The 27,051-nt window shown below is 47.9% G+C and overlaps 1 protein-coding gene across 3 annotated transcripts in view; it reads left to right on the top strand.

Moving 5' to 3' along the window:
- Positions 1-27,051, top strand: part of LOC141172574 (solute carrier family 2, facilitated glucose transporter member 5-like) — a 51,215-nt gene that overhangs the window by 19,959 nt on the left and 4,205 nt on the right. For 2 of the 3 annotated variants that reach the window (XM_073656931.1, XM_073656930.1), the window contains exons 3-9: positions 5,025-5,123; positions 6,841-7,001; positions 8,449-8,573; positions 19,413-19,565; positions 19,720-19,845; positions 21,583-21,770; positions 23,810-23,920. In XM_073656931.1, coding sequence (XP_073513032.1) covers positions 5,025-5,123; positions 6,841-7,001; positions 8,449-8,573; positions 19,413-19,565; positions 19,720-19,845; positions 21,583-21,770; positions 23,810-23,920 — 963 coding nt within the window. Of the gene's footprint in view, positions 1-5,024; positions 5,124-6,840; positions 7,002-8,448; positions 8,574-19,412; positions 19,566-19,719; positions 19,846-21,582; positions 21,771-23,809; positions 23,921-27,051 lie in introns of those variants that run through there. The other variant, XM_073656932.1, reaches the window with a different exon arrangement.

The raw sequence follows: 27,051 nt of genomic DNA on the forward strand, positions 1-27,051 counted from the left end.
TATGGCATTCTTCTGAGCCGAGCTAAGGGGATACTGCCTCTGTTGAGGCAAGATGGCTCCTGGTTTTAATTTCACCATTACTGGTTGAACTCTTAACCTACCAACATCTGTTTTGTCTGAGGCCCAAAAATCATGTGGTACAGCCTGCTCCAATATCAGGGGAAACTCATTTGTCTCTTCTATGCTGGCAATATCTAGTGACATAATTTTGCAAAGGGTACTTGGTTTTAAACCTGGGGTCATGGTGACAGTGCCATCGGGATGATACTCAATATGTGCTTGTAATTGGGACAACACATCATTTCCCAAAAGGTTACATTGGCCTTGGGGCGATACCATGAGCTGGCTATGTACAGTAGCTCCTTGAATTTGCAGGGGAATTCTTTTAGTGACAGGAAGCAGGACAGACGGGGAATTGAAGGGGGTGGCAATGACATGATGTGAAAAATCAGTGTCAGTGTATGGCCAATCACCTTGCGTAATTACTGAATTGTCGGCCCCCGTATCTACTTGGAAATCGATTTCATGTCCCCCTGGTAGGTTCACCTGCACTATACAACTGGGAGTTGGGGGTAAGGAGATGAGGGGGTTCATGTGCAAGCTACCCTCATCCTATGGGGGCGTTGTTTGGTCGGCTGGAGGACCCGTACTCTGAGCATTTGGATACGAGTTGGTCCTACAGTCCTTTCTAAAATGTCCTGGCTTTTCACATCCGTAACACAGTTTCTGTCCTCCTCCTTCAGTCCGTCCTCTGCCTCTGTTGTTTCTGGGGGTCGTCTCTACTATATGTATTCTGGCAGCTCTTTTTGCCTGCGCTATGTCATGTTGTGCCCCCTGAGCTATTCTAGCTAAATCTTCTGCCTTCACTGATCTCCAGTCCGGTCTACTTGCTTTTACCTTCTCTGCAATCTCTTTCTTTAGTCCATTCATGAAAGCACTTGCTAATACCCTCTCACTAGTCTTATTCCTGGGGTTGAACCCCATTTCTGACCAGGTTTTCTTTAGTGCATAGAAATAATCCTTAGGATCTTCCTCCTTTCCCTGCACTCTATCTTCTAGTGTAACTTGCTTTTCTGCTTGCCTGTCTTGACATGCTTTTACCAACGCTGCTGCGAATAGGACTCCAGCTGCTGCATCATTAGATTCTGCATCTACGGGTCCGGTCCTATTGGCATACTGTTTTTTTGTCTCATCTATCAACCTATCATAGCGGGCTTCATCTGCCTATTTTCCCTTAATTACCCCCTGCAGATCTATTCTAGTGGCATGGTACGTATCCTGTATGGTGGTGATCATTCTAGCAAAACCCATAGGGGACTGGGATGGATCTGGCAGCTGGGAGATCAGTGCCAACTGCTCTGAAGGGCTCCATGGTCTATACATTAACATTGTACGAGCTTCCTGACCTGGAACCACTGCATCCCCCCTGCTGCTGCTGCTGGTGCTCCTGGCACAACTACCGTCCTCATTGGGAATAGACTAGCTGGGTGGGGTCTCGGTCCTCCACATGCCACACAGATGTCTACTGTCAAGGGATTCTGCTGTCCACATCTGGGGCAAACCCAACATTTAGGTTCCTGGGAATTCTGGTACTGGGGTGGGGGTGACGTCGGGAGCGGACAGGGAGGAAAATCTGTCATTCCAGTTTTTGTCAGTCTGTAACGTCCGTCTCCTAATTCTTCAATCTTTCCTTCAAAATAAGCGCATGCATTCATCCATACATCTACTGTCCCTAACAGACCCTTATCTTTCAGCCATCCATGATAGGAGTTAAAGAAGGATTTCCATTTCTCTCCATTCATCTCTCCATTCTCATTCATTCCCGCTTTACACAATATTTTGTCAATTCCAATCAGTGCCTGTTTCCCTTCTCTGCGTACCACTAAGTCTTTGGCTATAATGCCTTCCTTGGCATTTTGGTTCCCCATTTTTTTCGGTTCTCCTCACCTAGAAGAGACTCCTCAGTCACTTAGACAATGGTCACTTAGACAATGGGCCACAAAGGTTTCTGAACCATTCCACTACTAGCCTCTCTAGGACTTATACGCCAACCAGAAAAACAGACCAAAAACACCAATCCCGAGACACACCCACACCACAATCATTGGATCCATACTTTCATTCTTAAATTCCCCAAAGGATAGAAGGCAGGACTGTCAATTTATCTGAGGGATTCTACTGGTTCAAAGGGACCTGAGCCAGACAACAATCTGTTGAATTACCTGGGAAGCCGACCGCTCGGGGGTGAGGGATTCTCTTCTATGCAGTGATATAATTAGGTAGAATATAACAGTTATTCTTACCTCAGCGCTGTATATATCACTAACAGAGAGCTTCACTCGTCCCACTTCTCGGACCGGTCGAGCACCCTTGGGTAGATTAACTCAAGGTCCCTGTTCGAGGCACCAGCTGTCGTCACTGAATTTTGGGTCTTCTATCCTTTGGATTACGAGCTCGGAGAGAATGAAGACACAGGACAGGATGTTTGTGTCTAAACATACTCTAAAAACTTTATTACAAAACACAGGGCTAATATACACCCTAAAGGCAGGAAACGGATTTGCCATATATGGTTCGATTATACAGTTTAGCTGAACAAGCGAAAAAAGCTAGTTTCTGTATGCTTTAAAATATTTAATTAGACTTATCTAGTTAGCAAGGTCATTTCATCTTTCTGCAAGAACACATTATTGCTACAAGAAGAAACATCTGGCCAGGGAGAATCACGTTATCTTTTTAGCAAGGACACGCTATTGATGCAAGAAGGAACATTCATAGCTGTTGTTTTCACCTAAAATAACTGTCAGACTTATATAGCATAGATGGGGCCTTTAAACTTGAGGGACTCCATCTTCTGCTATAACACCTTCATCTTGCAGGAACTGCTGACACACTCCAGCCACATGAGGTCTTGCATTGTCCTGCATTAGGAGGAACCTAGGGCCAACCTCACCAGCATATGGTCTCACAAGGGGTCTGAGGATCTCATCCCGGTACCTAATGGCAGTCAGGCTACCTCTGGTGAGCACATGGAGGGCTGTGCGGCCCTCCAAAGAAATGGCACCCCACACCATTACTGACCCACTGCCAAACCGGTCATTTTGAAGGATGTTGCAGGCAGCAGATTGCTCTCCACGGCGTCTCCAGACTCTGTCACGTCTGTCACGTGCTCAGTGTGAACCTGCTTTCATCTGTGAAGAGCACAGGGCGCCAGTGGCGACTTTGCCAGTCCTGGTGTTCTGTGGCAAATGCCAAGCGTCCTGCACGGTGTTGAACTGTGAGCACAACCCCCATCTGTGGATGTCGGGCCCTCATACCACCCTCATGGAGTCGGTTTCTAACCGTTTGTGCAGACACATGCACATTTGTGGCCTGCTGGAGGTCATTTTGCAGGGCTCTGGCAGTGCTCCTCCTGTTCCTCCTTGCACAAAGGCGGAGGTAGCGGTCCTGCTGCTGGGTTGTTGCCCTCCTACGGCCCCCTCCACGTCTCCTGGTGTACTGGCCTGTCTCCTGGTAGCGCCTCCAGCCTCTGGACACTACGCTGACAGACACAGCAAACCTTCTTGCCACAGCTTGCATTGATGTGCCATCCTGGATGAGCTGCACTACCTGAGCAACTTCTGTGGGTTGTAGAGTCCGTCTCATGCTACCACAAGTGTGAAAGCACAACCAACATTCAAAAGTGACCAAAACATCAGCCAGAAAGCATTGGTACTGAGATGTGGTCTGTGGTCCCCACCTGTAGAAACCGTCCTTCATTGAATGTGTCTTGATAATTGCCAATAATTTCCATCTATTGTCTATCCCATTTGCACAACAGCATGTGAAATTGATTGTCAATCAGTGTTGCTTCCTAAGTGGACAGTTTGATTTCACAGAAGTTTGATTTACTTGGAGTTATATTCTGTTGTTTAAGTGTTCCCTTTATTTTTTTGAGCAGTGTATATATATTATTTTTAATTCTGCATCTCTGTTGCAGAAATATTAGCAATGCGTGTACTTCTTCTCCCTGTATGAGTTGTTATCACTGGGGGCGTGTTCTTCTTCTCCCTGTATGAGTTGTTATCACTGGGGGTGTGTTCTTCTTCTCCCTGTATGAGTTATCACTGGGGGCATGTACCTCTTCTCCCTGTATGAGTTGTTATCACTGGGGGTGAGCATTTCTTCTCCCTGTATGAGTTGTTATCACTGGGGGCGTGTTCCTCTTCTCCCTGTATGAGTTGTTATCACTGGGGGCATGTACTTCTTCTCCTTGTATGATTTGTTATCACTGGGGGCGTGTACTTCTTCTTCTTGTATGAGTTGTTATCACTGGGGGCGTGCACTTCTTCACCCTGTATGATACTGACCAATCATAAGCTCCTGTATGTTTAATTTCAACAAAAAAGCACAAATAAAACCCCTAAAAGTCAAAGCACAAACATTAATTACATCAGTATGTTCCTCAAATTACAATAGGTGTGTTTGGAGGGAAAGGGGTTTAACGCTGGGCTGCCTTCAGGGAATGCTAAAAGTTAGAGCTTAGGGGGCACAGAACACTTGTCTTGTCCCAAAGGCAAGTGCTGGTGTACCTGCAATATTGCAAAACCGTCTATTATATAATATCCCATAACGTTTCCCTTAAAGGGAACCTGCCAGCACATTTTTGCACCGAGAAATAGTGATATTGCTTAAAAATTATACCTTTTTTGTATAATTCCGATATGCAGTCATGAGAAATGTATTATAGAAGTCATATGCAAATCAAGCTAAAAGTTCACTAGGAGTGTGTTAATTCATTAGTACTGCTAGTTCCCACCCCCGATGCACTTCCAGCATGATTTGCATAAGGCTTCTACATTGGATTTCTCTTGAGTGACAGTCAGCAGGCCTGAATCCAGAAAAACATATCTAGGATGATTCTTAAATATTAGGAACTGCATATCTGTCATAAAATCTTTGTATGTTTTTTATTTTGAGCTGATATTTGATCTGTGATGGCTTTCTGCATTATTCTAATATTCTGACTTCTATTTGGTTCACAGAAGCTGACATCTGTTCTTCTTCTTGTCACCCTGGTGTCCACCATTGGATCGTCTTTCCAGTATGGATATAATGTGGCTTCAGTAAATTCCCCGTCACCTGTGAGTACCCCATACTTAATGGGTACTGCAGGAAAATCCATTGATGTGCTCTCCCTGGAATATCCCCTTAAATGAAGCAGCTCTCTCATAGATGGAACATAAGCAGTAATAGCAAACTTTCCTGTTGACCTCAAGACAGTATATACAGTATATATGTATGATATACAGTGGGGCAAACAAGGTCTGTGAGAGACAGAAATCTTGCTTGTTTGTAATTGACCAAATACTTATTTTCCACCAAAATTTGAAAAAAATTTCTTTCCAAATCAGACAATGTGATTTCAGGATTGTGATTTCAGGATTTGTTTTCTCATTTAGTCTCTCATAGTTGAGGTCTACCTATGATGTCAATTACAGGCCTCTCTCATCTTTTTAAGTGGGAGAACTTGCACAATTGGTGGCTGACTAAATACTTTTTTCCCTACTGTATGTATATGGGTCAGGTATGGGCACAATTATACAATAATTACAAGTTGAGCATTTGCTAATAAGCATTAGGATAGATTGTTAATGCATGGACAATAGTATTAGGACACCCTCAGTAGAACAAGTTTACGCTCATGGGCCCCAATACAGGGTCTCCAGCAGGGCCCCAAAATGTCACGGTTCTTAATAGTATTGGTCTTCTTATATGGGTCAAAGAGAACTTTTGGAGCCCTCTAAACTCCAGGGCCTGGATTTAACTGCATCCCCTTCACCCTCTAAAATTACACCCCAAGAGTCACATCCTTTGGCAGCAGTCAAGTCTACTGGGAAGGCTTTCTATGAGATTTTAGAGATATCTGTGGGAATTTTGGCTTCTTCATCCAGAAGAGCATTTGTGAGATCAGACCCTGATGGAGGAGAGGTCCGAGCTCACAATCTCCGTTTTAGTTCATCGCAAAGGTGTCGGATGGAGCTGAGGTCCAGGCATTGTACGGCTGGTCGTGTTCTTCCCATCAAACTCCACCAACCTTGTCTGTATGGATCTTGTGCACTGGGCACAGTCATGGGGAACAAAAAAGGACCTTCCTCAAACTCTTCCCAGAGCTGGAAGCAACAAGTGTCCACAATGTCTTGTGCTGAACCATTAAGATTTCCCTTCCCTGGAACTAAGGGGCCAAGGCAGAGCCATGAAGACCAAGTCCATAGCATTTGCAGAAACAGCGCCACTTCTGTCTATATTCTGTATCTGGTATTGCAGTTATATGCTGGAATACTAAAGAACAGCCCATGGACAGATGTAACGATGTTTGTTAATATAAAAGGCAACTGAACAACATCTAAGTATTGAGATGAAGCGGAAACATATTTTAAGATGCCTTCTAGTTGCTAGAGAAGTAACATTTGTGCATTTGGCCCCAGTTTCCTAAACCTCAGCTGGGCAATCTCTTTTGAAAAACTTTTGAGAAAACTCTTTTTTTCTATAAAACAAGGAATAGTTCACACAGTTAAAAGTTGAAAATCTTAGAACATTTCTGATCATCAAACAGATCAGATAGATAAGAAATGATTTGTAACTGCCCTCGCAATGATACAATATCGTCCAGATCTTCATAGTAACAGGCGCAGGTTATCATGTCTGACCAGTCTCCTATACAGTAAAATGACTCGTGTTCTCCGGTCCCTGATTACATATAACCAGAGCGGTAGCACCCTCTAGTGGGTACTGAGAGAATAATCTTTTCTATATGTTTTCTGACTTCTCCATACTTTTTCCTTTGTTGTTTTTTTTCAGTTTATGCAAAACTTTTATAATGAAACTTACCTTGACCATTACGGCTCCCTGCTGAGTAAAGACCTGGAGACTATACTGTGGTCTCTCACGGTCTCTTTATATCCACTGGGCGGATTTTTCGGGTCTTTATTGGTGGGTCCTATGGTCAACAAAATCGGCAGGTGAGCATGTATATGTGTGTGGGCTGCTGTGAGGGCATCATACTGTATGTGGGGGAATAATACTATGTTGCGGGTTAGGGGGGTATTATTATGCGTGGGCTGGATTGTGAGGGCCTCATACTGTGTGGGGGGCTGTGGGGATATAATGTGTGGGTGGACTGTGGAGGCATCACTCTTTGTGTGGGGGATTATGGGGGCATCATACTGTGTGGGGGGCTGTGGGGATATAATGTGTGGGTGGACTGTGGAGGCATCACACTTTGTGTGGGGGATTATGGGTGCATCATACTGTGTGGGGGGCTGTGGGGATATAATGTGTGGGTGGACAGTGGAGGCATCACGCTTTGTGTGGGGGATTAAGGGGGCATCATACTGTGTGGGGGGCTGTGGGGATATAATGTGTGGGTAGACAGTGGAGGCATCACACTTTGTGTGGGGGATTATGGGGGCATCATACTATGTGGGGGGCTGTGGGGATATAATGTGTGGGTGGACTGTGGAGGCATCACTCTTTGTGTGGGGGATTATGGGGGCATCATACTATGTGGGGGGCTGTGGGGATATAATGTGTGGGTGGACAGTGGAGGCATCACGCTTTGTGTTGGGGATTATGGGGGCATCATACTGTGTGGAGGGCTGTGGGGATATAATGTGTGGGTGGACTGTGGAGGCATCACTCTTTGTGTGGGGGATTATGGGGGCATCATACTATGTGGGGGGCTGTGGGGATATAATGTGTGGGTGGACAGTGGAGGCATCACGCTTTGTGTTGGGGATTATGGGGGCATCATACTGTGTGGGGGGCTGTGGGGATATAATGTGTGGGTGGACTGTGGAGGCATCACGCTTTGTGTGGGGGATTACGGGGGCATCATACTGTGTGGGGGGCTGTGGGGATATAATGTGTGGGTGGACTGTGGAGGCATCTCACTGTGTGTGGGGGATTATGGGGGCCAGCATACTTTATATGGGGACTGTTAGGGCCATCATACTGTGTGTGAGGATTGTGGGGCATTAAACTGTGTGGGTGGACTGTGGAAACATTATCATGTGTGTGAGGGGACTGTGGAGGAATCAAACTGTGTGTGGGGGGCTCTGGGGGCCATCATATTGTGTGTGATGGACAATGAGGGCTATCATGCTGTGTGGGTGGACTGTGGGAACATTATAATGTGTGGGAGGGGACTGTGGAGGCATCACATTATGTGTGGGGGACTATGGGGGCCATCATACTGTATGTGGAGGACTGTAAGTGCCTGTGTGGGGATTTTGGGGACATTATACTGTGTAGGGGGCTGTGGGGCCATCATACTGTGTAGGGTCATCATACTGTGTGGGGAACTGTTAATACTAGTTCCAATAAGCCCTATAGTAATGTGTATTATCAGGATCTGCTAGGTAAGTCAGTCTGTTCAATGTATATGAACATTTCTTCCATCTTCCTCAGAAAAGGCACGCTGCTTGTGAACAACATCTTTTCCATTGTCCCGGCTATATTAATGGGAACCAGTGTTCTGGCCAAGTCCTTTGAAGTCATCATTGCCAGCCGCTTAGTAATCGGCATCTGTGCTGGTAAGACATTCCTGAACTATAAAGATATAAGATGTAAGCCTGAATTTTCAGTTCTGCCACCAGATTTCACAACACAAACTGCATGCATTATGAAATACATCTCTTGGGCCCAATGAGACTGGTGTATTTACTCTGAAATTCCATGTCAGAATGTCGGTTTCATTCTGATAATATAGTGCTGTTCTATTCTTTTTCTTCAGGAACGCCGCTAATCTGTCTTTCGGCTTCTTGCTTAAAGGTGGGTGGTGCGCCCCTGATGATTTACAGTTACGACCGGCAAAATAATCGCACCGCTGGTCTTACCTGTGCTCTCTCAGGTGCTGCTAGCTGAGGTAGCTTTGTCCATGCAGCATCAGAGTAGAGCAGGGATACTGATACTGGCCGGATTCAGCAGTCTGGCCAACTTCAGAGCAGCACTTACAGTGGTGGGCAAAAGTATTGGCACCCCTGCAATTCTGTCAGATAATACTCAGTTTCTTCCTGAAAATGATTGCAATCACAAATTCTTTGGTCTTATTATCTTCATTTAATTTGTCTTCAATGAAAAAACACAAAAAGAATTGTCCTAAAGCCAAATTGGATATAATTCCACACCAAACCTAAAAAAGGGGGTGGACAAAAGTATTGGCACTGTTTGAAAAATCATGTGATGCTTCTCTAATTCGTGTAATTAACAGCACCTGTAACTTACCTGTGGCACCTAACAGGTGTTGGCAATAACTAAATCACACTTGCAGCCAGTTAACATGGATTAAAGTTGACTCAACCTCTGTCCTGTGTCCTTGTGTGTACCACATTGAGCATGGAGAAAAGAAAGAAGACCAAAGAACTGTCTGAGGACTTGAGAAACCAAATTGTGAGGAAGCATGAGCAATCTCAAGGCTACAAGTCCATCTCCAAAGACCTGAATGTTCCTGTGTCTTCCGTGCGCAGTGTCATCAAGAAGTTTAAAGCCCATGGCACTGTGGCTAACCTCTCTAGATGTGGACGGAAAAGAAAAATTGACGAGAGATTTCAACGCAAGATTGTGCGGATGGTGGATAAAGAACCTCGACTAACACCCAGACAAGTTCAAGCTGCCCTGCAGTCCGAGGGTACAACAGTGTCAACCCGTACTATCCGTCGGCTTCTGAATGAAAAGGGACTGTATGGTAGGATACCCAGGAAGACCCCACTTCTTACCCCGAGACATAAAAAAGCCAGGCTGTAGTTTGCCAAAACTTACCTGAGAAAGCCTAAAATGTTTTGGAAGAATGTTCTCTGGTCAGATGAGACAAAAGTAGAGCTTTTTGGGAAAAAGCATCAACATAGAGTATACAGGAAAAAAAAGAGGCATTCAAAGAAAAGAACACGGTCCCTACAGTCAAACATGGCGGAGGTTCCCTGATGTTTTGGGGTTGCTTTGCTGCCTCTGGCACTGGACTGCTTGACCGTGTGCAGGGCATTATGAAGTCTGAAGACTACCAACAAATTTTGCAGCATAATGTAGGGCCCAGTGTGAGAAAGCTGGGTCTCCCTCAGAGGTCATGGGTCTTCCAGCAGGACAATGACCCAAAACACACTTCCAAAAGCACTATAAAATGGTTTGAGAGAAAGCACTGGAGACTTCTAAGGTGGCCAGCAATGAGTCTAGACCTGAATCCCATAGAACACCTGTGGAGAGATCTCAAAATGGCAGTTTGGAGAAGGCACCCTTCAAATATCAGGGTCCTGGAGCAGTTTGCCAAAGAAGAATGGTTTACAATTCCAGCAGAGCATTGTAAGAAACTCATTGATGGTTACCGGAAGCGGTTGTTCGCAGTTATTTTGGCTAAAGGTTGTGCAACCAAGTATTAGGCTGAGGGTGCCAATACTTTTGTCCGGCCCTTTTTTGGAGTTTTGTGTGAAATGATCAATGATTTGATTTTTGCTTCATTCTCTTTTGTGTTTTTTCCTTGCAAGCTGTGATGAACCCGTAGCCGCCATCTTGGTAATGATAAATCATATCCAGGGATGGCCACACTTCAGCAGCCCCCACCCTTGGGACCTTCTGTTAAAACGTCAACTAGATAGTTTCCCCCCATCCAGGCTCCTGTAAGATAAGAAGCCTACTTAACACTTGAATGCTAGGAGCTTCAAAGACTTCGAGAGGAAACACAGCCAGCAGGGGGGGGTGCTTCGTCCATCTGTAACTGACCATTTGTCCCATAGGACTAGTTTCTTTGTCTGTCACAAGCATGGAGGCATAAGATATAGAAACATGAAAAGTACACGCATGTTGCGTGGGATGGGCCAATAAAAAAATATCACGGCGTCCCGGAGCCATTGCGCACACAAGCCTCCGCGGTAGACGTTTGTACGTGCTCTGGAAGCCAAGATATAGCGCTGAGCCATTCCTGAGGACCGTATGGTATCATAATTGATATCAAAAGGTCGGTTACGGCGGCCCGAATCCGTGGGAACCCCTGTGGGTATCCTGAGACCATCCCAGAAGAAGTTATTGGGTTCCTTAGAATTTGGGCTTCTGATCGAAGTTAGACCTGAGGGTGGAGACTGAGCCAGCTGACCTCACCAGCAGTGGGCGGGACGGGGCAGGTAAGATAGCAGGACAGACAAGAGACAAGTCAGTCTTGACCCAAGAGTGGTGTGCTGAACATCTGAGCACCAGCTGAGGCCACCAAGGGGAGGAGCAGTTTGACCATGCGGTGGTAGGCCTCAGCCTGTAACAAAGAACCGTGCCTGCGACCGCAGAATCCTCTCCCTGCGTCACAAGAAAATCAAGAAACCGGTAACTGATATGCTGTGGTGATTCTGTGTGTTGTATTCCATTGTTGTATAGTTTAGCCTGACCTTATACCTGTGTATATTTAGTTGTATATCGTGTATCTAGTGTATTATTATAATCAATTACCTCAAGTAATTGTGGGCCTGCCTTTTATTCTGCATAACGAACGCACGTCCGTGTGAGCTCGGCTCAAGCCAAAAACGCTACCCAGGGTTGGTTCCTGACCCGATATAGGCCCATTCACGGACTGGGCGTATATCTAAAATAGGGACTGGTGGCAGCATACCAACTGGGGATTGGGGAAGGCTGGTAGTGACGGTCGGAGGTTCAGATATATATATTCCTGGCGCGGCCAAGGAAGATATATATACCGCCCTCACTACAGAGGGCCCCGATACCCAGTAGGTTACAGGACAGTCTCCCTGGCGACCGCTTATCCTAGGTGCAGTTCCTTGACTGACCTGAGGCTAAGAGGGCGCTAGCGAGTTGTGCTGTGTAGTGACGTTACGGTTTAGTGACGTTGAAGGGAACACTCTACCGTGTTCCCTGCGCTGGTTGCAGCTTCCTGGCACTACTTTCTCTAGGTGCAGTACCTTGACTGACCTGAGAGGTAAGGGGGCGCCAGAGAGCTGCACCCACCGGCCGGCTTTCATCACATTGGTGGCAGAGCGGTGGGATTGCAGAATAATAGTGTTGTGGGACCCCTACTCCCAGGCACTAAAGACTGCCAGTGGTAACTTCCACTGCTGGAGTCTTAAGGTCAGCCCAACGTTAGACGGTCAGGCTAAAAGTATAACAAGGTGTGTGCAAACTCAGGGTTGCAGCGGTGTCGGTTACCAAGATGGCAGACGGCACCAGGAGCAAGACCCTGCAAGAGGCTAATGCTACGGTCCGTGTGGCAGGAGGGGAGGACATTGTTACTCATGGCGAGGAGGAGTCCAGCCCGGGCACCTCAGGGAGCCAGTCCCCAGTATACGGTCCCGCAGTGGGCTGCCCACCACCTACCCAGCCCAGCCTGTCCAGATCACAAGCCCTTTTACAAGCGGCTATGGCAAGTCTCCAGTCTCATGGCGATGCCGTCTACAAAACCCTCCTGGCAGCATCAGAGAAGGCAGCGGAGGAGGAGCGTGCAGAGCGGGCTGCGGAGCGGGCTGCGGAGCGGGCTGCGGAGCGTGAAGCTGCAGAGCGCCGGGAGGCTGCGGAGCGTGAAGCTGCAGAGCGCCGGGAGGTTGCGGAGCGTGCAGAGCGAGCTGCGGAGCGCCAGCACCAACTGGACCTGGCCCAGCGGGGGCTTCCGCTAGAGCAACCAACCCATCAGGAGACCAAGTCGTCCAAAGTCCGAGCTGAGGACTTCCCTCTACTGGAGAAGGATGGGGACCTGGACTCCTTTCTGGTGGCATTTGAACGGACCTGTCTTCAGCACCATCTGGCCCGGGATCAGTGGGCCAGATACCTGACCCCCCGTTTGAGGGGTAAGTCCCTGGATGCCTTGGGGGACTTACCTGCCGGGGAGGTACAGAACTACGACTGCATCAAGCGGGCCCTGATCCGGCAGTACAACCTCACTCCCGAGTCGTACCGCCAGAAGTTCCGGAGCCTGCTGCGTGGCCCCAAGGACACCTGGACCGATCATATGCGGGCGCTGTTGAGAGCCGCAGAGCACTGGACCTCGGGTCTAGCGCTTACTACCCGCCAGGAGGTCCAGGAACTGTTCGTCACGGAGCAGTTCTTGTGGAACTGCCCAGAGGACCTCCGACAGTTCCTCCGTGACCGAAAACCAACAGGGGCTTCTGCTACAGCCGCCCTGGCAGACGAGTATGCCAATAACAGGGCGCCTGAGCTGAAGAAGTCTGCCAGCAGCACCTGGAGAGGGGGTAAGCCCAGTCATGCCCCTGTTTCCCCGGCCCCTAGAACACAAGGGGTGTATCCCCCTGTTGCCCTCTCCAGGCAAGGACCAGACGTAAGACGTTGTCATCTATGCAACAAACCAGGACACTTTAGGGCTGAGTGTCCCCAGCGCCAAAAGACCCCATCCCAGTCCCAGAGAGCGCCCAATGTTTTGTGTGTGGGAGGGGGTGGTGGTAGGTCCCTGGACAACATCCAACCCGTCACCATAGGCCGTTCTGCGGTCATGGGACTGCGGGACACGGGCGCTGAACGAACACTGGTACGGCCTGAGGTGGTGTCCCCCCAGGACTTGGTACCAGGAAAGACTCTTTCCGTCTCCGGGGTTGGAGGCGTGGAGCCGGCACTTCCCGTTGCCATGGTGTATTTGGACTGGGGTGCCGGAAGGGGGATGCGGGAGGTGGGAGTAACGCCAAATATTCCCGCAAATGTTTTATTAGGGACCGACTTGGGGCGTCTAGTATCGCAGTATGTACCCTCTGAACCCCCAAGTTCGGCCCCCCAAGAGTGTATTGATTTGTCTGCTGCTAATGCCAACCATGTTGTATGTAGTGTGTGTCCTGCTGAGGAGGAGGGAGTGAAACCTGAGGGTAACACCTGCACAGACACAACACAAACAGGGTTAGTGAAAGCAGGTGGGGAGTGTGGGGATGCCCGCAGAGGTGCTCAGCCGGCGTGCCGTGACCTCTTGTCCTCCGGTGAGGGAGGGGGCGGGCAGGATTCTGTAGAGGGAAGCTCAGGGATGGAGAGGGGGGCAGCTACCGGCAGTGTAGGGCTCCCAGGGGTATCCAGGCTGCTGAGTATAGGCCCACTGCAGGGGGAGGAACAGGCCATGGGAGGTGGGGGTGTCCCAAGAGAGGAGCCGCCAGGTAAGACCCCAGGGCAGGAGTTCCCCACATCCGAGATGTCCAAAGGCCTAGGAAGCCTGCCTGATCGGGCGGCTTGGTCAGAAACAGAGGGGAAGCAGGCACTACCCACGGTCACAGCGGTCATAGCCGCTGTCACCAGGAGTGGGAGCGTCGGAGCCCAAGGAGCCTTGCAGAGGTCCGACGGCTTCCCCACTTCTGACCAAGTGTCTGCCGGGTCAGACAGCGGCCAGGTGACATGCCCGGAGGGGCTGACGGAGGATGTGGCAGTTTCGTCGATTCTGGCCACATCAAGTCAGGAATTTCAGGCTGCGTTGGAAGCAGACGACAGCCTGAAAGCTCTCAAGGAACAGGCGGCACAGCCTCCCATGGAGTCAGACTGCGAGCGTGTGGTCTGGGACCAGGGACGGCTGTACCGGGTAACGGTCCAGCAGGGTTCACCGGAGGCGTGGCCCAGGGACCGACAGTTAGTGGTACCCTATCCGTTCAGGGCGGAATTGTTGCGGATCGCACACGAGATTCCGATGGCCGGACACCTAGGGATCGCTAAAACCAAGGCCAGGATAGCTCAGCATTTCTACTGGCCTGGGATGGGAGCCGCGGTGGGTGCCTACTGCCGTTCGTGTGACACCTGTCAGAGGGTGGGGAAGGCGGGGCCGCGCCCCAAAGCCCCACTGGTAACTCTGCCAATCATCGAAGAGCCTTTCTCGAGGGTCGCTGTGGATCTTATTGGACCTCTGTCCACTCCCAGCCACTCCGGGAAATGCTTCATACTCACGGTAGTGGACTATGCCACCCGGTACCCGGAAGCGGTAGCTTTGTCGTCCATTCGGGCCGACAAGGTGGCTACCGCCTTACTGGAGATCTTCTCCAGAGTGGGTTTCCCCCAGGAAATGCTCACCGACCGAGGGACCCAGTTCATGTCGCGGCTGATGGAGTCCCTCTGTAAGCAAATGCAGGTGCAACATCTGGTGGCCAGCCCGTATCACCCACAGACTAATGGCCTGTGTGAGCGGTTCAATGGCACCTTAAAGCAGATGCTTAAGATGTTGGTCGACTCCCACGGGAGAGACTGGGAGCGTTACCTCCCACACCTCCTATTTGCTTACCGGGAGGTTCCGCAGGCCTCAACGGGGTTCTCCCCCTTTGAGCTCCTGTACGGGCGACGGGTACGGGGCCCCCTGGCTCTGGTGAAGGAAGCATGGGAAGGGGATTTGGCCACCCCCGAGGTGTCGGTCATCGAGTATGTCGTGCGCCACCGGGACAGGATGATGGCCTTGGCAAAGCTGGTGCAGGACAATATGGCCCAGGCCCAGGCCGACCAGAAGCGGTGGTACGACCAGAATGCTTGTGAGAGGACCTACCAGGTGGGTCAAAAGGTGTGGGTACTGGTCCCCGTACCACAGAACAAGCTTCAGGCAGCCTGGGAAGGTCCCTACTTCGTGCACCAGAAACTCAATGCCGTCACCTATCTGGTCACCCTGGATCACGCCCGTGGAAGGAGGAAGGCCTTCCACGTGAACATGATGAAGGCTCATCATGAGCGGGAAGCGACTGCCCACCCAGTGTGCAACCTTCCCGAGGAAGGAGAGGTAGAAACCCTCCTGGATCTGCTCACCCAAGCCAAGGCGGGTGGGTCCATCGAGGATGTGGGGGTTGGCCACCAGCTCACGGAGGACCAACGGTCCCAGCTGGGGACCACCCTGCACCCCTTCCGGGGGCTGTTCAGCAGCCTGCCCGGAAGGACTGAGATGGCTGTCCACGACGTGGACACTGGCGATCACCCGCCGATCCGGCGTTCAGCATATCGGGTCTCTTTCGAGGTGCAGGGAAACATGCGCCAAGAGATAGACGAGATGCTGAAGCTGGGGGTGATCCAGGCATCCAGCAGCGCGTGGGCCTCGCCTGTAGTCCTCGTACCAAAGAAGGACCGAACTACACGGTTCTGCGTGGACTACCGGGGGCTCAACGCTGTAACGGCCACCGATGCGTTCCCCATACCACGCATCGATGACCTGCTCGATCGGATGGCCGGGGCTAAGTACCTGACCATCATGGATCTGAGCCGGGGGTACTGGCAGATTCCTCTGACCCCCGCGGCAAGGGAACGCTCTGCCTTTATCACCCCTTTTGGACTGTACGAGTCCACAGTGATGCCATTCGGCATGAAGAATGCCCCTGCCACTTTTCAGCGGATGGTCAATACGCTGCTTGAGGGACTTGAAGGGTACGCGGCTGCGTACTTGGACGATATTGCAGTCTTCAGTCCCACTTGGGAGGATCACCTAGAGCACCTGCGGCAGGTGCTCGGTCGGATCCACCGGGCAGGCTTGACCATCAAGCCGGAAAAGTGCCAGCTGGGCATGAGTGAGGTCCTCTACCTGGGTCACCGGGTAGGCGGGGGGGTTCTGAAGCCAGAACCGGGGAAAGTGGATGCCATCGCATCCTGGCCCACTCCTAGGACCAAAAAGCAGGTGATGTCCTTCTTGGGGACCGCCGGGTACTATAGGAGGTTCGTCCCACACTATAGCACCCTGGCCAAGCCCCTGACGGACCTCACCAAGAAGAAGCTGCCCGTCGCAGTCGACTGGACAGTCGCCTGCGAGACAGCTTTCGGGGCACTCAAGGCCGCCCTAAGTAGCTCCCCTGTACTGCAAGCTGCCGACTTCGACCGGCCGTTTGTGGTACAGACCGACGCCAGTGACTTTGGCCTCGGTGCTGTGCTAAGTCAGGTCAACACGACAGGCCAGGAACATCCTGTCTTGTACCTGAGCAGGAAGCTACTGCCCCGGGAGGTGGCTTACTCCACGGTGGAAAAAGAATGCCTGGCAATTGTATGGGCCCTGCAGCGTCTGCAGCCCTACTTGTACGGGAGCCATTTCACCGTGGAGACGGACCACAACCCCCTCAGCTGGTTACACACGGTCTCTGGGTCGAATGGCAGGTTGCTACGCTGGAGCCTCGCTCTCCAGCAGTACCACTTCTCCATTCGCCACAGAAGAGGCCGTGACCACGGTAACGCTGACGGGTTATCCCGGCAAGGGGAGGGTGCAGAAGGACGCACGGGGGAACACAGGAATGTGCTACCCCCTCGCGCCCTCGTATAGGGGGAGGTGTGATGAACCCGTAGCCACCATCTTGGTAATGATAAATCATATCCAGGGATGGCCACACTTCAGCAGCCCCCACCCTTGGGACCTTCTGTTAAAACGTCAACTAGATAGTTTCCCCCCATCCAGGCTCCTGTAAGATAAGAAGCCTACTTAACACTTGAATGCTAGGAGCTTCAAAGACTTCGAGAGGAAACACAGCCAGCAGGGGGGGGTGCTTCGTCCATCTGTAACTGACCATTTGTCCCATAGGACTAGTTTCTTTGTCTGTCACAAGCATGGAGGCATAAGATATAGAAACATGAAAAGTACACGCATGTTGCGTGGGATGGGCCAATAAAAAAATATCACGGCGTCCCGGAGCCATTGCGCACACAAGCCTCCGCGGTAGACGTTTGTACGTGCTCTGGAAGCCAAGATATAGCGCTGAGCCATTCCTGAGGACCGTATGGTATCATAATTGATATCAAAAGGTCGGTTACGGCGGCCCGAATCCGTGGGAACCCCTGTGGGTATCCTGAGACCATCCCAGAAGAAGTTATTGGGTTCCTTAGAATTTGGGCTTCTGATCGAAGTTAGACCTGAGGGTGGAGACTGAGCCAGCTGACCTCACCAGCAGTGGGCGGGACGGGGCAGGTAAGATAGCAGGACAGACAAGAGACAAGTCAGTCTTGACCCAAGAGTGGTGTGCTGAACATCTGAGCACCAGCTGAGGCCACCAAGGGGAGGAGCAGTTTGACCATGCGGTGGTAGGCCTCAGCCTGTAACAAAGAACCGTGCCTGCGACCGCAGAATCCTCTCCCTGCGTCACAAGAAAATCAAGAAACCGGTAACTGATATGCTGTGGTGATTCTGTGTGTTGTATTCCATTGTTGTATAGTTTAGCCTGACCTTATACCTGTGTATATTTAGTTGTATATCGTGTATCTAGTGTATTATTATAATCAATTACCTCAAGTAATTGTGGGCCTGCCTTTTATTCTGCATAACGAACGCACGTCCGTGTGAGCTCGGCTCAAGCCAAAAACGCTACCCAGGGTTGGTTCCTGACCCGATATAGGCCCATTCACGGACTGGGCGTATATCTAAAATAGGGACTGGTGGCAGCATACCAACTGGGGATTGGGGAAGGCTGGTAGTGACGGTCGGAGGTTCAGATATATATATTCCTGGCGCGGCCAAGGAAGATATATATACCGCCCTCACTACAGAGGGCCCCGATACCCAGTAGGTTACAGGACAGTCTCCCTGGCGACCGCTTATCCTAGGTGCAGTTCCTTGACTGACCTGAGGCTAAGAGGGCGCTAGCGAGTTGTGCTGTGTAGTGACGTTACGGTTTAGTGACGTTGAAGGGAACACTCTACCGTGTTCCCTGCGCTGGTTGCAGCTTCCTGGCACTACTTTCTCTAGGTGCAGTACCTTGACTGACCTGAGAGGTAAGGGGGCGCCAGAGAGCTGCACCCACCGGCCGGCTTTCATCACACAAGCAAATTAAATGAAGAGAATAATACCAAAGAATTTGTGATTGTAATCATTTTCAGGAAGAAACTGAGTATTATCTGACAGAATTGCAGGGGTGCCAATACTTTTGGCCACCACTGTACAATCTCTAAAGCAAACAGCTGGTAAGTGCTCTTATTGCCTAGGTAATTGTCCACTTCTGATAGTCTGCAGAGATGGCTGATAATAACCTAAGCGATGAGCAGTAAACTATAAAAATTAAAAATCCCTCCGTTCTTGAGAGAGTAATTTGCAATGTTTCTTGTTTCTATATGCACTTTGCAATTTTACTCTTTTAAGATGTTGAGACAACCCCTTTAAGATGGGCATTTTTCACGTCTAGCTCTAGTAGGACATTTTAATATCATAAGGTAAAACTTGCAAAAAGGATTATACAGCCATTAAGACATGGATTGTACAGTAAGTACACCAGCCTCATCAAGTCTCAGAGATCTAGTTAATAATGTAAGCAGTTTGTATAGTGAAATCTGCTCCTGTCAGTGTTATATTACTGCTGCCTTAAGGAAAATGTAGTAAATAAATGGTGAATCCGCTAGATAAGAGGTACTGCTCGCTGTGGCTGACTGAGGGGGATACCCACTAAAGATCCCACTCATGGGACCTAACAGAGCATATAAATAGGGGGGTGGTCTATTCCATCGCTGCCATATCTGATGTTCTTCTTATGTCACAGGTCTGTCCTCCAATGTTGTCCCAATGTACCTTGGAGAGATGTCCCCTAAAAATCTCCGTGGAGCCATTGGTGTGATGCCCCAGCTATTGATCACTATCGGGATCCTTATGGCACAGATATTTGGAATCCGCGTAATTCTTGGAAATTCAGATGGTAAGAAATGCAAAAATGAGGAAACGTTCACTGCTGATCCTTATTGTAAAACGGGATAGTTACATTATCTGCTTATTAGTTATTGGACCAGTTTTGCTCTTGTGCGCTGGTTGGTTCCTGTTGACTCCAATAATCCTCTGCGATTCTGCGGCAGGTTGGCCCATTCTGCTCGCACTGACGGGAATCCCTGCCGTGATGCAGATGATGCTCCTGCCCTTCTTCCCTGAAAGTCCAAGATACACATTGCTGCAAAAAGGCAAAGAGGGTGAAGCCAAGAAGGGTGAGCGTAATATAATGCGTGCAAGTGCCGAAAGCGATCACTTTGTGGGGCATTAAGCCCCTTTTTTTCAATGCAATTGGAGTCCACATTTATTGTAAGAATAGGGTACTATAACCCCCATTCGTCCATTCCTGGGTTTTGAACTCTTTGATTCACGCAGTTCACAGACATTTTCCCATAGACATAGAGGATTGTTGCATATGGGAATTGCCCAACATGGCTGTCACTGTTCTATTAGGAGAGGGTCTCGAAAGAAGGGGTCCTTATCTATCAGCCATTAATGGTAATATATAAGGAAATACGTCTTTGCAAATTAATGCATCTATGACAGCTGAAAAAAAAGTGTTATGACACCTATCGCTTTGATATTTTGCTCAAACTGGATTTAGAGTGACCCTAAGGGGTTACTCAAGTGGAAGTGGATAAGAGGGAAATGGTGTCGTTGTTACCCTGATAATTGTGACTTGAAGGAGTCAACCGGATCCTGAGTCTACGTGGATGTATAACTTGGGCTTGAGGGTCTTGAGAGACGATCTATAGCACTCACGTCGGCACTGTGTGCCAAGAGGAGGGGGCTGTAAGGTGTCAGGACCCCATTCCCTGACCTGCTTATACACCGCAGTATCTACAAATCTTCTCTGTATTATGCAAACAGAAATCCTTACACTATGTTCATACGTTGCGATTTTTTTTTTTTTGCTACTTTTTTATGCTAATTAAAAGCTGCATTTTACAAAACCAGCAAAAGCGATGAGATTTCAGAAATCTCAGGCACACACATTGTTTTTTTTTTTCCTGACTGAATTGGAAAACTGCTGCGTGTTTGAAAACTGCATCATGTCACTTCTTTCAGAGTTTTTGCAGCTTTTTTTCACCCATAGAAAGCAATGGGCAAGTGCAAAAAAACGGAGGTATCGGGTTTTGCTGCATTTTTGGTGCAGAAAGCTCAGGAACAACAGGCACTAAACTGTATCAGCGTGAAAAACGCAGCAAAAACCGCAGCAAAACCTGCTTTTTTGAAGCAACTGCCAAGAGAGCCGGTTTTGCCTTCAGAAAAAAATGCAGCAAAAACTCAATGTGTGATCATAGCCTTAGATAGAAAAGTATGACTGCTTACTGCCAAGGATGGCATCAGCCTGGTCCATAGATTATATCTCTTGTTGCTTCATAAAAGTGAAGGGGGCTAATGTGTGGACAGACGTGCTTCTTGGTTTAGAAAAAAAAAACTTTAAGGGATTTCCCAGTTTTGGAATCTCCTGTGCTCTAGCTGCAGTAAAAAAAAACAACAACTCATCCTCCCCAGGTCCAGCGCTGAGTCTCCACCAGTGCTCCCGGTGTCTATGCAGCACTGATGTCATGTCGACAGCACTGCAGCCAATGAATGAGCTCAGCGGCTCTGCCCGAGTTGACTTACTGAGTTTGCTGATTAGCTGCAGCGCTGTCAGCGTGACATCAGTGCTGCAGACAAAAAAAGACACTGGGCGAAGCGGCGGAGACGCCACACTAGACCTGGGGAGGGTGAATAAAGCTCAGTTTAAAGCCCCCTTTGAATTATAAAAGCTTAAATAACATGTCTAGTGAGACGGCCACCTTCTATATGGTCAGAAAATGGCTCCATGATAAGTTCTTCCGCTTCTCCAGGACGCCGTGTCCTACCATATATGCAGGGCAGAAGATAGAGGAGGCGTGCGATATATCATGGATCCTTGAAGATGACTTGTATTTTCCTCCTCCAAGCTCTGCAGCGTTTGAGGGGCTGCGATGACGTAGATAACGAAATAAAGGAAATGTATCAAGAAGACCAATCGGAGAAGGCGGAAGGGCGTCTGTCAGTCGGGAACCTGTGCACTTTCCGGCCGCTTCGTTGGCAGCTTATCTCTATCATCATCATGAACATGGGGCAGCAGCTGTCCGGGATAAATGCGGTGAGCTGGCATTGGAGTGGTTTTTAGGTTTTCATGTAATTTATTTAGCCCCCAATCCATCCTGCACCCCATCGCCTCCTGGAGAGAAAAAACATATATATATATATATATATATATATATATATATATATATATATAAATTATATTTATTTTATTTATTTATTTTACTCATTTACTCAGAACCATCATATTCCGCAGCACTTCACAGACATCATCATCACTGTCCCCATTGGGACTCACAATCTAGATTCCCTATCAGTATGTCTTTGGAGTGAGGGAGGAAACCGGAGAACCCGGAGGAAACCCACACAAACACAGGGAGAACATACAAACTCCTTACAAGTTTTGTCCTTGGTGGGATCTAATACATTTGTCCTTTTATTCTTCTCTTATACCGATAAAGCTGATCTGTCAGTGCTATTTACAATATGAACTGCATACATTAATAGATCGAGATCTTAAACCTGATGAGATTGATGTACTTAGTTTAAAAATCAATTTCAGTCTGTTAAACCTATATTCATTGAAAACACATTAAAAAGTATAAAATACTCCATGTTATAAATTAAGAAATGATAGAGAACGTTAGAAGTCACCTTGGAGTTCCCTGACTTGTAGGAGGTTTATTATCTGATATGGAATAAATACTAGATATTATTATATTAACATGAAATCACACTGACATGCAGTTCACACATAGACTACAAGGAGAGCTAAAGAAATTGTCAATTTATAATAAAACAGATGATAGAGTATGCAAGTAGCCTTATTCAGAGAGGATGAGGACAGAAACTCTACTGCCATTTATTGGAAGTAGCAATCCTAAAAGTCAATATCCACTCTTTAAAGAGCGTTGCCACTTGCATATCTAAATTCCTATGGCCTATATGTCTCTCTGCACTAGCTTGGCACTCTCCACAAGGAAAAACTTTACTTCTTAGACCCAGAGGCTTCTCATCCAGTGAAGCTAGTTTTCCCACTTTGCACTAATGAGGAGCAAAAACCCTGAAACATGTGTCTGCAGATGGAGATTCTGGTTTGGCTTCTTATCCTAAAACATGTGGATAACTCATCAAACGGTCGATATTGACTTTTAAGATTGCAACTTCCAACAGGAGGAGCTACAGTTCAAATCCTCTTCTTCTTTGAAGAGGATATTTAAATATTTAATTTCCCAGAGAAGCATTGCATGGCCTTTAAGTCTCCTTACGCTGACTTGGCGCTCTCCACAAGGAGAAATGTTACCCCTTAGAAAAATGATAGAGGGGCTGATGATTATTGAAATGCAGAATTGCAGATATTTGGGATAGACAGAATTCTTGTCAGTGTAAGAAGTAGGTTGTACAGTAATTTGTTCCCCTTCCATATGGGTATTGGAGGAACTGTATTGTCAATATGAAAAGTAAAGTGTTCACCTATGGATAGAATAAAAAAGGACACCTACACAATTGCTCAAACATAAATTTATAGGCATTAGCATAGAAAGGCTCAACCCTCTACGTCGGGGGTGCACGGCCTGCGTCCCGAGAGCTATATGTGGCCTATGATAGTATTTTGTGCTGCCCCCAACCATCTGTAAAAATAAAGAAAACCCTGTCCTGGTACTGGTCGGCACCATCATGTGTCCCATGTTGGGCCAGGAACTTGGTACTAACTGTAAAAAAACGAGACGTTTGTCTGATGCAGCCAATTTGATCCCCACAATGTTGTACCATCTATTGTCATTATATAGTGTGCAAACATCCATAGCAGAAACACGCCAGACAGTGCTTAAATAATGCCAAAATACACTGAACAAACATCAGCTCCATTTATTAAGTCATCTTATTGTACCATGTCTGAACTAATTCCTATACACTTGATGGTGCTCATAACTCTTGGGTGCCAGGGCCCAGGGAACCCAAGCTAGTTCTGGGGTCCTTGGCACTTGAAGGTCTTCTCTGCCCAGGGTACAATGGCTGACATTGCCTTAGTACATACTGTATATTGTTACATTTTTATGTCTTTACTGTAAGGTATTCTGCCTTCATGTTGTACAGGTTTATTACTACGCAGATACAATATACGCACAAGCCGGAGTGCCAGATGAGACCGTTCAGTACGTAACGGTGGCCACAGGATCAGTCAATGTTCTCATGACTTTGGCTGCGGTGAGTTCAATGTTTAGTGAATTATTGGTCAGCGGTGAGAACAAGATAAGGTCGTAGGTTTACGGGCAAAATCTTTGGGAACAGATGTCTTTACTTCATTTTCATTTGTTTTGATTCTGTGTTAATGTTGTTGTCTCATGAAGACAGAACTTGTCCATCCACCCGATTAGGGCATATATTATTATTAACGGCCTTCAGCTCGATCTCGAGCTAAGGTGACTTGATGGCTGAACGCTCTGTAGGAAGAATGATCTTGTGCAGCTTAGATAGGTCCACCAGGATCTTCTCCGCCGTTACCTTGATTGTATCAAGTCGTCGGGTTACTGGTCTTCCTCTTCGCCTTTTTCTTCTATTCTTCCAACCGTGATGTCCTTCTCCAGTGATCGCTCTCTCCGTATGATGTATCCAAACTAGACAAGTCGTAGCTTGGTGATCCTTGCTTCCAGTGACATGTCTGACTTGACTTATTCCATAATTGATTTGTTTGTTCTTCTTTCCATCCATGATATTGATAACACCCTTCTCCAGCACCACATTTCGAAGGCGTTGATTAGGGCATAAGGATGTTATATTGGGACTCCCTTATTAGCCTGATCGAAGAGGCGCTCTCTAAGGTTATGTACATATGACACAATTTTTAGGAGGATTCCGCCTGGAACCTGCCTGAAAAAGAGCTCAAAAAGAATGAATATATGTGTAAGGTGCCTCAGCGAGGTAGTCGTGGGTGAGCTGTAGCCCCTGCTCGCTCTGGCACCCTACAGACAATATGTTCTCCTTCTGATGTGTGGCTATGTATGTGGTGCTCTCCACTTACTTCAGACCATCCGATCACGACCGTCTCCACGCATTTCCCTTCTGGGACCAGGGCAGCAATAAATTCAGAGGACACGAGGTTCTTAACCATAACTGGGACTTTACTTGGGGAAGAGGAATATATACAGTATTTACAGGAATATAGAATGGATAAGGCCTGACAGGTTGTCATCTCCCTCACAGATGCTGGAAACATCTTCAGCCCTGGTTCCCTCTTTAAGTGAAGCATCTCTATGACTCTATTCTCTAGCCCAAGAGAATCTTCCTCACCAGCGACAGTATATCCGGATCCTATATCTCCCCCACGTCTTAGCCTGGAGTCCTATCCTCCTCTGCTGCATGCAGGCTGAAAGTGCCCCAGGTCCTCACTACCTCCGTTGAGTTTCTCCGGCCGTCTAACAGGACTCTTGCGTAGGGAGATCTTCACACTGGTGATCCTACTGTCTGAGGGTACGAAGCTCCCGTCTACCCTAGCAGTCACTATATTAGTCTGTCCATAAGGTTCACTGTCCAAACTCACTACTTATTGCCTAAACTGCCCACCCTCTATGTCCTTTTACCCAATTAACTCTTCACTGTCATCCTGCTAGTAGACTCTCACTAACAGCTGTACCCGACAGTGGCATCTTGTGGCTGGTTACATGTACTGCAGCCCACAAGGAATTATGTTAAACTAAGCTCCAGACACACTCAATGTCTGATCATGGCACGAAGTTCCCCCCTACTCTACTGACTGGACCACTGCAGCTAACCCCTTAGCTTGGCCTAACAACAGTTCAGAGAGGTCTAACTCCGGTAACATTCTCTTTTAACTACATCAGTGCCAAAGGAAGGCTACGTTCTTCCCCACTATTACATATGCACAGCAATGAGAAGCTCTGGAGAGGGACTAAAGCGCACACAAAATAGGGCAATACCGTCTGGCAAGGGGTAGGTATAATCAATGGTAGCACTCACCTAAAGGTGTTGTTGCAGGCACTACACCTATAAATGCATCAAAAGCCGCTGCTGCTGCCCCGTGGCTGGAGGAAATGGTTCTTCCAGAGGTAATGGCAAAAATTGGAAGCTGGCACGTTTAGGCGGGCTGCGCTGCAGGAATGAAGAGGCTTGGGATTCCAAAACGGTTTTTATTAATACCAACGTGTTTCTGCGCCGGTCCGATTTTTATACCTTGAGAAAGGCGCCTGTCCGGCGCAGAAATGCGTTGGTATTAATAAAAACCATCTTGGAATCCTAAGCCTCTTCATTCCCGCAGCGCAGCCCGCCTAAACGTACCAGCTTCCAATTTTTGCCATATGCACAGCAATGTCAGAACGGCTTGTACACATGCTCCATCTTTTGTAATTTATTTTAACCACTTCAGACTTTGAAAGCCGAGAAGAAGCTAAAAGAAGTGACCGGTCCATTCTTCTGGCTGCTTCCACTTGGAAAGTCGCCACTATGCTACAGTGCATTGTGAAAGTATTTGACCCCCTTGAACTTTTCTACCTTTTGCCACATTTCTGGCTTCAAACATAAAGATATAAATTTCTAATTTCTTTGGGAAGAATCAACAACAAGTTGGACACAATCGTGAAGTGGAACGAAATTTATTCGATATTTTAAACTTTTTTAACAAATTAAAAACTGAAAAGTGTGGCATGCAATATTATTCGGCCCCCTTGAGTTAATACTTTGTAGCGCCACCTTTTGCTGCAATTACAGCTGTAAGTCGCTTGGGGTATGTCTCTATGAGTTTTGCACATTGAGAGGCTGAAATTCTTGCCCATTCTTCTTTGCAAAACAGCTCAAGCTCATTGAGGTTGGGTGGAGGGTGTTTGTGTACAGCAGTTTTCAGCTCTTTCCACAGATTCTCGATTGGATTCAGGTCTGGACTTTGACGTGGCCATTCTAAGACCTGGATACATTTATTTTTGAACCATTCCATTGTAGATTTTGCTTTATGTTTGGGATCATTGTCTTGCTGGAAGATAAATCTCCATCCCAGTCTCAGGTCTTTTGCAGACGCCAACAGGTTTTCTTCCAGAATGGTCCTGTATTTGGCTCCGTCCATCTTCCCATCAATTTTAACCATCTTCCCTGTCCCTGATCAAGAAAAGCAGGCCCAAACCATGATGCTGCCACCACCATGTTTGACAGTGGGGATGGTGTTTTGAGGGTGATAAGCTGTGTTGCTTTTACGCCAAACATATCGTTTTGCATTGTGGCCAAAAAGTTTGATTTTGGTTTCATCTGACCAGAGCACCTTATTCCACATGTTTGGTGTGTCTCCCAGGTGGCTTGTGTCAAACTTCAAACGAGACTTTTTATGGATATTT

Source organism: Phyllobates terribilis, unplaced genomic scaffold (genome assembly GCF_046119375.1).
Source record: "Phyllobates terribilis strain yellow unplaced genomic scaffold, ASM4611937v1 Scaffold_12__6_contigs__length_324123572, whole genome shotgun sequence".
NCBI classification, from domain to species: domain Eukaryota; kingdom Metazoa; phylum Chordata; class Amphibia; order Anura; family Dendrobatidae; genus Phyllobates; species Phyllobates terribilis.